At 42.9% G+C, this 12,653-nt stretch overlaps 1 protein-coding gene across 7 annotated transcripts in view; it reads right to left on the bottom strand.

The window, feature by feature from the left end:
* The window catches only part of LOC124711454 (eukaryotic translation initiation factor 4E transporter), a 289,788-nt gene that overhangs the window by 56,909 nt on the left and 220,226 nt on the right, over positions 1 to 12,653 (bottom strand). For all 7 annotated transcript variants that reach the window (XM_047241541.1, XM_047241542.1, XM_047241547.1 and 4 more), the window contains one exon: positions 7,318 to 7,434. In XM_047241541.1, coding sequence (XP_047097497.1) covers positions 7,318 to 7,434 — 117 coding nt within the window. The remainder of the gene's footprint in view (positions 1 to 7,317; positions 7,435 to 12,653) is intronic.

The raw sequence follows: 12,653 nt of genomic DNA, 5'->3' as shown, positions 1-12,653 counted from the left end.
ATAGCTGAAGTGAGAGGATATAAAACAGACAATGGTGGGGGAAAACTATGCCACAGATTAACTTGTAAAGTCTGAATATAAATGTCACAAAGTCCTTTGTGTCGGTGGTGGAACTACTACAATCCTTTCTTCCCAGCGGCAGGTCTTCACATGACGGGCATGTCTTATCTCCTGCCAACATCTGTAGACTCCACTTCCACTTCACTCACCACCTTTTACCTTCATTTCATTATTCTTCTACACACTAATCCTTCAAAGGCATTAACGATCAAACAAACCTGCAGCAACATTCGACCACACCAATTACTCTTTCTTTATCTTTTAACTTTAGATAGTAGTCTTCTTTCCTCTATTTCTTCCTGCACTACTTCATTAGTAACTAAATGCGAACTGATGTTTTCCATCCTTCTCCACATTCACAAATTCTTCCAGTCTCTTTTCAATGCCCACGTTTCAGCTCCAAAGAGAGCCACATTCCCGAAAAATATTTTGCTAACCTTTACCTGAGCTCTCTAACTTTTTTTTTTTTCTACTAACACTTTCTTAGCTAGGCTTCAAGCTTTGGCATCCTGGTGGCTCCTCAGCTCTTCCATTATTAGGCTTCCTAGGTCCCTGAAAACTGCCACCTGCCGATTTTAATTTGGTGTACCTTAATACAAAAAATTTTACCTTCTAGGCCAATCACAGTGCACTTTGCTTTTGCTTACTGATCTCCATACTCTATTCTTCACTTATATCTCTCAGGCCCTATGGCGAGTCCTGTTCGCCTCCACTTGTAGCAGCAGATGGGCTGCGCTGACTGAAAACCGGCAAACAGCGAAGTTCCTGTCGGCCGAGGAACCACTACATCTCCCCTGCAGCACCCTAGCTAGTCACTTTTGCAGCAGGCACACCTTCGAATGCCACACTTTCCGAGCGGCCATACGCACCGAACTGTCGCTCTCACAATCTCTGCTCCCGCTTCAATTAGGCAGCATCTCCGGGCCGAGCTCTAGGCATCTCGTCCTGCACAAAGCCACACGGCTGGCATTTTCAGCTGCCACACGTCACCAGAGTTTGCACTAACAGCAAGATTTTGCATCCGCATCCAGTTTCCACGTTTTCCTGCAGTCCAGTTAATGAGAGAAGTGCTACAGTGTCTTCTGCATTGCCTTCCCAAGCTGTGTTTTTTCGGGACACTCGACTGCAGCTGTACGAAGTCCGACGCCAGACGCACAGTTCGTCACCCCGGTATCAGCACCTGAATTACTGAGAGCAGTGTAGATTACTTCAGTACAGTGAAGTTCAATGAGTGCCAGAAGTATCAAGTGTGTATATTACTGTTTCACCCCTGGGTATTTTGGCACTCTCCTCACCAAGTGCGTCACTGAAATGAGTCTTCTTCAGAACTACCAGCTCCCTTGACCGCCAGGCAAGCCCGTATTACTTTGAAACTTTGCCCCTTTTTCCCACGGATGTGTACGACAGACTGACGGGCATCACTCCAGCGAAACTTGTGTTACTGTCACCCTTCTTGGCACTTTTCTTCTTGCACCACCAATGTTACGTTGAACATAATACTGTAAACTATTTATAGTTCCCTGTTCAAATACTCCACCACGAGCGAAGACCTTTTGATTAAGAGTTTGTAACCCATTAAACTTTGCAGTAGTTAGCTTTTAGAAGTATGTATCTCTCAACTCGGCTCACATGCCTCTTTCAGTATGCCTTATTTTTCGACCTTACTTGGCTTGCTTCTAAAAACATGTTTGTCTTTAACCCTTCTAGTACCACTGGGGTCAATATGACCCCCAGTTGCTTGTACACAATGACATATTGTTCAGTCTTACATTTACAACATACGAAAATTTATTTATGGGCTATGCACTGAGTACCACTGGGGTCACAATGACCCAAATCTAAATTTTTGTTTTGCTTCTTGAATGTAACGTTATGGAAACGGTGACAAATGTTACATTGAACAGATGGTATACGAAACACCTGCAACAATGAAACTAACATTTCCTACTCACTGCTGAAATACAAGAAATTTTGAATGAAAAAGAGGAATTAGGAGATATACCATCTGATGACAATGAAGAGATTGAGGCTATTATTTCTGGAAGTAGTGAATCAACTTAAGATTCTGATGGTGCTGGAGATTTGGAAACTCCACTTCCTGAAGTTGCTGACATCTCAAATCAGAATGTTAAGTATATATAATCTACCATATGTTTGCAAAAACTTCAACGAAAGTACTAATAGTAATCATATGTAAGTACATATGTAAAATATGTAATCCAATTTTTTCAGGTAGAGAATGGAAATGAAACATGGGGAAAAATCCTGTTAGATTACATGGGAGACAACCAGCACGAAATATATTTAAGATAGCTCCAGGCCCACGAGGCATACTAAAATATAAATGTTGTGTGACTGGCACCTCCTGTCTGGTAGACCATTCGCCAGCCTTTCGATTTGACGCCACTTCAGCGACTTCCGTGTCGATGGGGATGAAATAATGATGATGATTAGGACAGCACAACACCCAGTCCCTGAGTGGATAAAATCTCCGACGCAGCCGGGAATCAAACCCGGGCCCTTAGGATTGACATTCTGTCGCACTGACCACTCAGCTATCAGGGGTGAACACGAGGCATACTGTAAGGAATGTAAATCCTGTGCAGTTAGCATTTGAATTATTTATTAAGGCCAGCATTTTTAAGATTATTTTAAAGTCAACCAACACAGAAAGTAACATTACTTTCGGTAACAAATGGACAGATCTCAAGAGAAGCATTTGAATGCTTTCTTGGCCCACTTATTCTTGCGGGAGTGTACAAAGGTCACAATGAGCGCTTAGTGAATTTATGAAATGAAGAGCATGGCCGACCTATTTTCAATAGTTCAGTGGCTAGAAGCCACTTTACAGAAATATCGCACTGTATTCGGTTTGATGATGCTCAGCACCAGCAACAGAATTGTAGCCCTGATAAATTTGCTCCTATAAGGGATTTATTTGAGCAGTGGATAAGGACATTACATGATGCATATGAACCACATAAGAATACTGGAGTTGATGAGCAACTGGTAACTCATAGGGGTAGGTGTCCATTTCGCCAGTACATCCCCTCAAAAGCTGGTAAGTATGGTATTAAGATATGGGCTGCATGTGACAGCACAAATTACTTTATCACACACCTGCAGATTTACACAGGAAAGGGTGAAGGCCAGCCTAGAGAAATAAATCAGAGAGAAAGAGTAGTGTTAGAACTGACAGAACATTTATCTGGGAGTGGTAGAAATATCACAACAGATAATTTCTTTACAAGCTTTGAGTTGGGAAATGAACTAGAATGAAAACAAATAACTCTGCTAGGAACACTAAGTAAAAGTTATCGTGAACTACCTGCAGAATTTATCTAAGCAAGGGGAAGAACTGCACCTTCAGGTCTCTTCAGATTCCAGGGATCAGCTACAATAGTCTCGTATTGCCCAAAACAGGGTAAGATAGTGACATTGCTGAGTACTATACATTTCAGAGGAGAAATAGGTAACGGTGAAACAGTAAAACCTATTATAATACTAGACTATAATGCAACTAAATCAGGTGTAGAGAACGGGAAAGTTAGTCAGGACTTACAGCACAAAATGTATGACAAGATGGCCCGTAGCTATTTTTATAGTATTCTGGATATTAGTGCCCTAAATGCTTTCATAAATTGGCCGGTCTTAAAACATGACTGGAATACAAAAACCAACTACAAAAGAGAATTTATTTTGAAACTGGGAACAAGTCTAGTACAGAAAAACAGAAGTTGGCATAGCAAAGCTTCTCTTTCTAGTCGTCCTCCTTCAGCAAAAGTGCATACAGGGGCAAAATGTGGACAGTGCTCCTTAAGTGAATGTTCAATGGATAGAAAACATTCAGAAATGTGCAGAAGATGCTTTTCTTAACAACATTCAGAGATACTTTGTTTTAAATGTAAAGAGTTGCTTTGTTTTAAATGTAAGGATCTATAAGATCAAGGTTTAAGACAATATCTAAGTGCTTATATACATAGTTTACCTGGTTTCAATCAGTAATGTATGCTTTTATGTCAGTTCATTAAAATATACAAAAGTCTGCCATTATATCTCTTGTTAATTACTTGGCGTCATATTGACCCCAGCGGTACTCAATGTCACAAAAAAATTCTGGTAGTAGGAGGGTTAAGAACATAAAAGGGAACCTTTAAATCGTTCCTTCAGCCCAAATCTCACAGAAACAACATGGCAGGGATGTGATGTGGTTTTGGTGGACACGTGTCTCATTGTGGATTGTGTCATGTCCGTTTGCAGCCATGAGTGGCGGAGATGTTCAAGTGGAGCACTGCTGTTTTCATTAATTTGAAGTCATCCGCAGTGGCTAAAAAACTCATTTTATGTAGATGAAAAAGCTACATCCATTTCTGTTGATGGCTTCTCTGTAAAACTTTTTGCGAAGTGCATGTTCTCTGCTATACACACACTGGAGATTTTGAGGAAATTACTGGGTAAAAAAATTTTGCAGCATTTTATAACCCTGACATCAGAACTTGATAGTGAACTGGTTTTATTTTTGTTATTCCCCATAGTTACTTTGATACTTTTGAAATAAGAATCACCAGGCATATTTTGAAAAGTTCGCAATGAAGAATGTCATCAAGGACCAGATTATGTATGGTGGGTTTTAGGACATAGGCCGCTATGTGCTAGATATAACAAACACATTGAAATGGTTTTGAACAGTGGAAGGAGAGTTGTACCTCTTTCCAGCCCGAAGTAAATAAGTGATATTTTGACATTTGGCCTCGAAGAAATATGACGCGCAATGCTTTATGTTATAGCTGCACATTATGTGGATTTTTGGCTCTTGTTTCTCTTTCATATGTGGTTTATGAAGTCAGTTACAATCACATTTTACATTAGTATTGCATATGAGTTATTTTCATTTTAAAACTAGAGGCACACAGTGGCAGATCCAGCAGCAAAGTTGGTTATATCCTGGATACATAAATTTTTCTTGTTTACTCTAAGTTTAATTCACAGAACATTCACCAACTCTTTTTGTGCACATATAGTTGAAAAAATGGTGTCTGTTAGGGCGACCAATGAATGAGAAATTGAATTTCTCCATTGATATACAGGTATCTAGTGTACTGTGTTCTGTATGTCTTTTGCCTACCTATTTTATGCTTTCATATTTGGGCTTAGAGGCAGGCAATGTATCTGAGATAAAATGTCTTTTGCATATTTACACATTTGTTACATAGTTCCTCATGTTATCTTTGACAAAACAGCACTATCTTTTTTATTTTACTCAATAAACAACGTCAAATCTGTGCAGTTACAATGTTGTGCTGCTGAGCACATTTTTCTGTGTTACTCATTGCAGAAATAGAAACCTTATTTTGAGGAAGTACAACAAGACATGTTAAAACAATGTTTACTGCAACACAAATCTGCACAAGCAGTGCAGGGAGATACAGAAAAATTTAACAGTATTCCGGTTGTAATCCCATTAACCATGTACACTCATCACTACATTTTCTGTCCCTAATCAATGGATTTTTCCAGACAGGTGAACAAATTCACTATTAACTTTGCACTTGCTCACAGAAAACATGTTTTTCAGCTGGGATATACTGTCACATGTCAAGTAAGGCTTTCTTCTCGGTACTTTATAGTGGCAGATTTTTATCACACAAGATACAGAAAGCGTATGTTATCTAGTGCCAGATTTCTTTTCCCAGTACCCCTTAACTTCTTTGCAAAGCTTTGACAAATCCATAGTTGCTGGATGTTTTGACTTTTCCTTCCCCTTTATGCAGTAGGGTTGTCAGTTGAAATGTGTAGCCTGGCATACTGTTACTCTGAACGTGTAGTATTAGTGCATCTCACAGTCTAGTTTGCTAAAATGCCTGAAATCCTCTGGTTCCATCTTGCAGACAGAGACTCTATTGTCCTTGACACTGGCAATGAAAAATCCAGTTTTCTGCATGAAAGGATATTTTGTTACTCTCTGTAAGGGTAAAATCTTTATCACAGGGTATGAAACTATGTCCTATCATGAGACGTTTTGATCTACAGCAGTGAAATATTTACTGACGAGATTTTGGAAAAATGTCCTAATATTCTAATATCTCGTGCAAAATCAGTAGGTAGGACGTGCAAATGAAAATCTTATGAAAAATGGGAATTATGACAAACATTCCACTTCTGTTGCTTTCCTCTGAATGCTGTCCTTCACTATGTCTAACACAATATAGAAACACTTTTTGAGATGTTCTGTAAAAAGACTGGAAATGTTGAGGATGTAACTTCAGTTGTTTTTCATTACGTCCAATATGCCATATTTCTTCCTTTTTTTCTCTCTCTCAAATGCTGTACCCAGTATCTTCTTCTCTGCTCAACATTTACGAGTTACAAAAGGTGCAGTGCATCACTATCTCCATCTAACGACAAGACATTCTGGTCTATTCGCAGTACAACCATCCCACATCCCTTCGACAGCATCAGTTCAGTGTGAATTCAGCATGTCCCGTTCACACCACTTCACTGACTTGCCAGTCAGGCATCTGTGCTACATCTTTTCTGTGTAAATTGAGCCTCAGACCTAATAACATTTGAACTTAACAGCCTAATACTTAAGTGTAGACAACAAACCATTCAGACAGGAGACTAGAAGTTTCTGGAATTTAGATTGAGTAACGAAGTACGGAACTGGGGGGTGGGGGTGGGGGGGGGGGGGGGGTGGGGGGAAATTATGACAACCTAATAAAAAGAGGAAAACGGTGAGCCTAAGGCATCTAGTAACAGCTCATTTGGTGATGGAGTGAAATGTGGGGGACAAAAATTGTAGAGATACCAATCCTTTGCTACAGCAAGAAGGTTCAAAATAATATAAACTGCTGCTATGCAGCAATGAAGAGACTTTAGCAGTGTGTACTAGCAAGGAGAACAGCATCAAATCAGTGTTTGGAATGAAGTTAACAACAGCCTTACATGGGTTGAACAGGCAAGGTGTACACTTTATCAGGTGAAACATGAAACTTTAAACATGAAACATGAATACTGAGTTTTTTGACTACGAGCATCTACTTACTAGCTAAGTCATTAAAACATTATTATAGCTTGTACAAAAACTGAACCTGCAGCATCTCAAACATACACAATTTTGTAAAATATTCTTTGCTAGGACAGATATAAACATGAAAATAATAGAGGCACAAAGTGTGTGTGTGTGTGTGTGTGTGTGTGTGTGTGAAAAATTAATACTGGATCCACAAATATTTATTACAGAAAACAGCTTCTCACCTTGCTGCATTTGCATCTTTAATATGCTCAAGAGGACCTCTCTGTGACGATGTTGCATGGCTGGATTTTGCAGCTGTTGAACTAAGTGGTGTGATGTTATTTCACCATACCTCAAACCTGGAAGTTGCAAGAAATGGAGTTTATCAGAGTAAGGTGCAAATATTTCTAATGCTGTAAAGTGGTAGGAGACTTTAAACATCACTAAAACAATACCTTCCAAGATATTCCAACACATACAACATTAAACGAATATGTAATAAAATTTAAAGTTTAAAATTATAAGGAATTTGAAGTGAAAATAAAACAAAAAGCCATTGATGATTAATCTAAGTTAATTTGTACAGCACCCAATAGTGACCAACGGCACAGCTGTTAACAAATACTGTGCACAGCTATTTATCCTTTCAAACATAATATTCATCCTGAACATCAGAAGACGGGACAGACCAGGGTTTCAGCACCCAGCCATCAATGAGTTCATTAATGGTAGTGCAAAGTTTACTAAAAAAATTCACTCTGATATGAAGTTTGATTTTTAGCTGCCACACTCTCAACTGATTTACAATCTGCCCTTAATATCCGCATCAGGTTACATACAACGTATGTAAACATATTTCAAGCAGAAAACTGTGGCAGTGACAGGTTAGTGATGCAAACTAAATGTTAAATTTCCTCATGTTAATTTGTCATTAGGAAAATATTCCTACATGCTATTTCATATTCTTTTGTTTGGGGTTTTAGGGTGCAAAACATCCAAGGTCATAAGCACCCAGTACAGAACCATAGAATGCTGGGACCGCGAGTGTAAAAAACCATGGCAAGATCCAATACAAAAAGGAAGAAAAAACAAATCTAAAACATCAAGACGTTACAGAAGAGTATCTAAAAGACATCGACAAGACACCGGAGTCACCAGGTAGAAATCAAATCTCTTGCCGTATTACCGCTTCTTAAAAAACTTAAAAGACGAGCCACAGCTCGCACATCATCCACCAAAATGTCCGGCAAAGCGAGCGGCAGCCCGACACAGACGTAAGTGGCTGAAATAGGAGCAGATGATCAGGGAATGTGAACGTTAATGGCTGACTACAGAAAGGACAGCTGGGTGCAGGGTTGCCACTCGTGTGGCGGCAACTAAAGCGACAGTGCCTTATTTGCAAGCGAGCTAACATTACTTCCTCACGCCAAGATGGTCGGGAAAAAGTCCAAGTCGACCAGGCTGTTGGGAAGAGGTTTGACTTCTGAGTTTGTTCCCATGAAGGGAGCACCTATGGTCATGCCAAAGTGACGTGATACGCTGATAGAGAAAAGTACAAATATCTTGCAAGGGAACAGAGTAAGAGGCAGGCCGACCGAGACGGACTGCGGCCTTGGCTGCAGCATCAGCAGCGTCATTCCCAGGCACACCAACATGGCCAGGAACCCACATGAACATCACTTGGGCTCCCCCATTCAGGAACAAATGGAGGCAGTCCTGGATCCGTCGTATCATGGGGTGGACTGGATCGGGATCATCTAGACTCTGAAGGGCACCGAGGGAGTCAGAGCAGATCACACAGCGAGTGAGCTGGTGCCTCCGGACGTAGTGAACAGCCTGATAGAGGGCAGAAAGCTCTGCTGTAAACATTGTGCACTGGTTGAGAAGCCGGTATTGAAACTTATCAGCCCCGACGACAAAAGCACAGCCAACACCATGGGCGGATTTGGAACCATCAGTGTACAAAAATATGCTATCGGCAAGTTGTGAGCGAAGTTCGAGAAATTTGCAACGGTAGGTCAGCTCGGGAGTCGAATCCTTCGGGAATGAGCCAAGGTCAAAATGAACACAAACCTGTGTCTGAAGCCAAGGTGGTAAGTGCTCTCCTCCATTTAGGAAGTGGCAAAGCAGGTGACCAAAGCGGACACCGGGAGGCCCCAGGGAGGAAATGTACATCTCGTACTGGAGGTCAAGAATGTCATAAAAAAAAAGGGTCAAAGGTTGGGTGCCCTGGCATGGAAGAAAGCCGACATGCGTACCTACTGAGTAGGACGTCACGCTGGTATGACAGTGGTAGTTCACCAGCTTCTGTGTAGAGACTCAACAGTGCTAGTACGGAAGGCACCAGTGGCGAGACAGATCCCCAAATGGTGTATTGTATTTAGATGTCTTAACATAGATAGCCGTGCAGAGGAGTAGACAATGCATCCATAATCCAACTTGGAGTGGACAAGAAATTGATACAGGCGGAGGAGGACAGTCTGGTCAGCTCCCCAAGGGGTACCATTCAATACACGAAGTTCACTGAGAGACCGGGTGCAGTGTGCAGCCGGGTAGGACATTTGGGGAGACCAACTGAGTTTCCTACCGAACATAAGCCATAAGAACTTCATTGGATCCACGAACAGGAGAGCATTTTGGCCTAGTCGCAAGGATGGTGGAAGAAACGCCTTGTACTGCCAGAAGCTGACGCAAACTGATTTGGCAGCAGAAAAAGGGAAACCATTTGTGACACTCCATGAACAGAGATGGTCCAGACAATGCTGAAGACAGCATTGCAAGAGGCACGTCTGCTGAGAGCTGCAATAAATAGCGAAGTAGTCAACAAAAAGAGAGCCGGAAATGCCAGCTGGAAGGCAGTCCATAATGGGGTTGACGGCTATGGCGAAGAGGATGACATACAGACCCCTGAGGCACCCCATTCTCCTGTGAAAAGGTGTGGGATAAGGAGGAACCCACATGTACCCGGAAAACTGTCTGTTAAAAATTCCCGCATGAAAGTGGGAAGATGAACGCGAAGGCCCCACGTGTGCATAGTACGTAGAATGCCTGTCCACCAACAGGTATCATAGGCTCTCTCCAAATCAAAGAAAATAGCCACTGTTTGTCGCTTCTGCAGAAAATTATTCATAATGAACGTCAACAGGGTGACAAGATGATCAACCGCTGAGTGACGCTTTCGGAACCCACACTGAACATTAGTGAGAAAATGGTGTGACTCCAGCCACCACACTAATCTACCATTGATCACGCATTCCATCACCTTAAGAATGCTGCTGGTAAGGGAAATTGGACGATAGCTGGAAGGAAGAGATTTATCTTTACCAGGCTTAAGTAGGGGAACAATAATAGCTTCACGCCAAAGTGTGGGAAATACGTGGGTCCAAATACAGTTGTAGGTATCGAGGAGAAAGCGTTTTCCCGCAGGAGGAAGATGCTGCAGCATGAGGACGTGGATTGTATTGGGCCCAGGAGCAGAAGACCTGGATGAGGAGAGAGCACACTCGAGCTCCCTCATAGTAAAAGGAGTATTGTAGCATTCTCAATTCACAGAGACGAAAGATATTGCACGAGCTGCCTCCGCCTGTTTCCAAAGGATGGAAGGCAGGATGGTAGTGGGTAGAGCTTGAAACCTCCGCAAAGTACCGGCCCAAAGCATTTGGAATATCAACACGGTCGACTGACTTTTTCCGCCACAGTCAGACCAGGAATCGGGGAGTGGGCATTAGTCCTGGAAAGCCAGCACAGGCCACCCAAACGAGAGAGGACGAGTAAATCCGTTGAAAGAGCTGGTGAAGGAAACCCAGCATGCTTTCTTGCTTTCCTTAATATTGAGGCGGCACTGCGTATCTAGTTGCTTGTAGCGGATGCATTTTGTTAACGTAGGGTGGCGGTGAAAGACACGAAGCACACGTTGTCGGACATGAATCGCATTGCCGCACTCCACAGTCCAGCAAGGCCGAGAGAATAATGTCCAAGAGGTGCTCGACCTCATCATCACAGCTGGGAAACGACCATTTGTCAAAGACTGCCAAGGATAAATATAGCCTCGAGTCAGCAAGAGAGAATTTCCAATTATCGGGCTGCTGTGGCAGGGTACGACTGTACAGGCAAGTCACACAAGGGAAGTGGTCACTCGAGAAAGTATCGGAAAGAGCACACCACTTGAGACATCGAGCGAGCTGGGCAGAGCAGATCGAGAGGTCTAAGTGGGAATAAGTGTGCGTGGAATCAGAGAGATACATGGCTTCACCGGTGTTAAGGCACACAAGATTAAGATGATTAAGAAGATCCACCAAAAGAGAACCTCTTGGGCAGGCGACAGGTGAGCCCCAAAGAGGGTGACGGGCACTGGTGTCACCAAGGAGCAGAAAGGGTGGAGGAAGCTGAGGAACAAGCTGCATCAGGTCCACCCTAGTGACAGCAGAAGATGAAGGTATATAAATGGTGCAGAGGGAAACGGTAAATTCGAGAAGGAAAACACGGGCAGCAACTGATTGCAGATGGGTGTGCAAAGGAATAGGATGACCCACCATGAGCAGGAATTCCTGCCGCAAGGGGAAGGTCCATTCGTAGCGAAGTAAAATGGGAAAGAGCAAAATGGTCTTGAGGACGTATCTTGGTATCTTTGAGACAGACTATAAGCAGACATTGCGATCGCAGGAGCAGCTGCAGGTCCGCCCTGTCAGACCGAAGGCCATGGATACTCCATTGTAACAGGGCCATAAAATTTAGGAACACCAGGAGGTGGACAGGCGCCCTCATGTGCATCCCTGCTACAAGTGACACATTTGGCTGCGTTTTTACACGACGTGCTGGTATGATCGAACTGGTGGCATTTATAACACCGCAACGGATTGGGAATGTAAGGACGCACAGGGATGACTTCATAGCCTGCCTTTATCTTGGTAGAAAGCGTTAACTGATCGAAAGTCAGAACAATGTGCGAGTGTGCAGCAAATCGGCAGCTTCCTTCTCCATAACTCTTTGAACAGCAGTAAAGCTGATCCGATAGATAATTAGTTATTTTGTCCTCCATCAAACCATCCAACAGCCGGGTGTAGATAACACCGCGGGACAAGTTAAGTGTCCTGTGAGCCTCCACTTTTATCGGATATTCATGTAGAGTACCATTGCGGAGATGAGAGTATGACTTCACAGGGCCAGCGATGCCATCCACGCCTTTCTGTATAACAAAGGGGTTAACAGTACCAAAAGTCTGGTTTCGTTTAAACGTGAGACTACTATATATCGAGTCGCAACAGGAAGAGACAGAGGCAGGAGCCTCATTCCACTTTCGTTTATGGGAAACACACTGAGGAAAAGAAGGGAAGTCAGTCATTGGGAAAAAGTCCCCCACAATTGCCAGCATCTCCGATGGCGCGCTCCTTCCAGCAGCCAGGGGCCCTCCAAAGCGGAGCCCCCACCTTAGGTGACTGTCCTCACCTTAGGTCACACCTCCCGAACAACAGATGAAGGGACCAATTGGCAGAGAAGGAAGGTAACAGCTCAGGTAATCACCCCTCCCTAGGCCTGGCCTGTACCAGGGGGTACGTGCGGGCCCTTGAAGTTGTGGGCT

The sequence above is a fragment of the Schistocerca piceifrons genome, chromosome 8 (genome assembly GCF_021461385.2).
Source record: "Schistocerca piceifrons isolate TAMUIC-IGC-003096 chromosome 8, iqSchPice1.1, whole genome shotgun sequence".
Taxonomy (NCBI): Eukaryota; Metazoa; Arthropoda; class Insecta; order Orthoptera; family Acrididae; genus Schistocerca; species Schistocerca piceifrons.
Note: the sequence above shows the minus strand (reverse complement) of the source record. Positions and strands in the feature narration are given on the sequence as shown.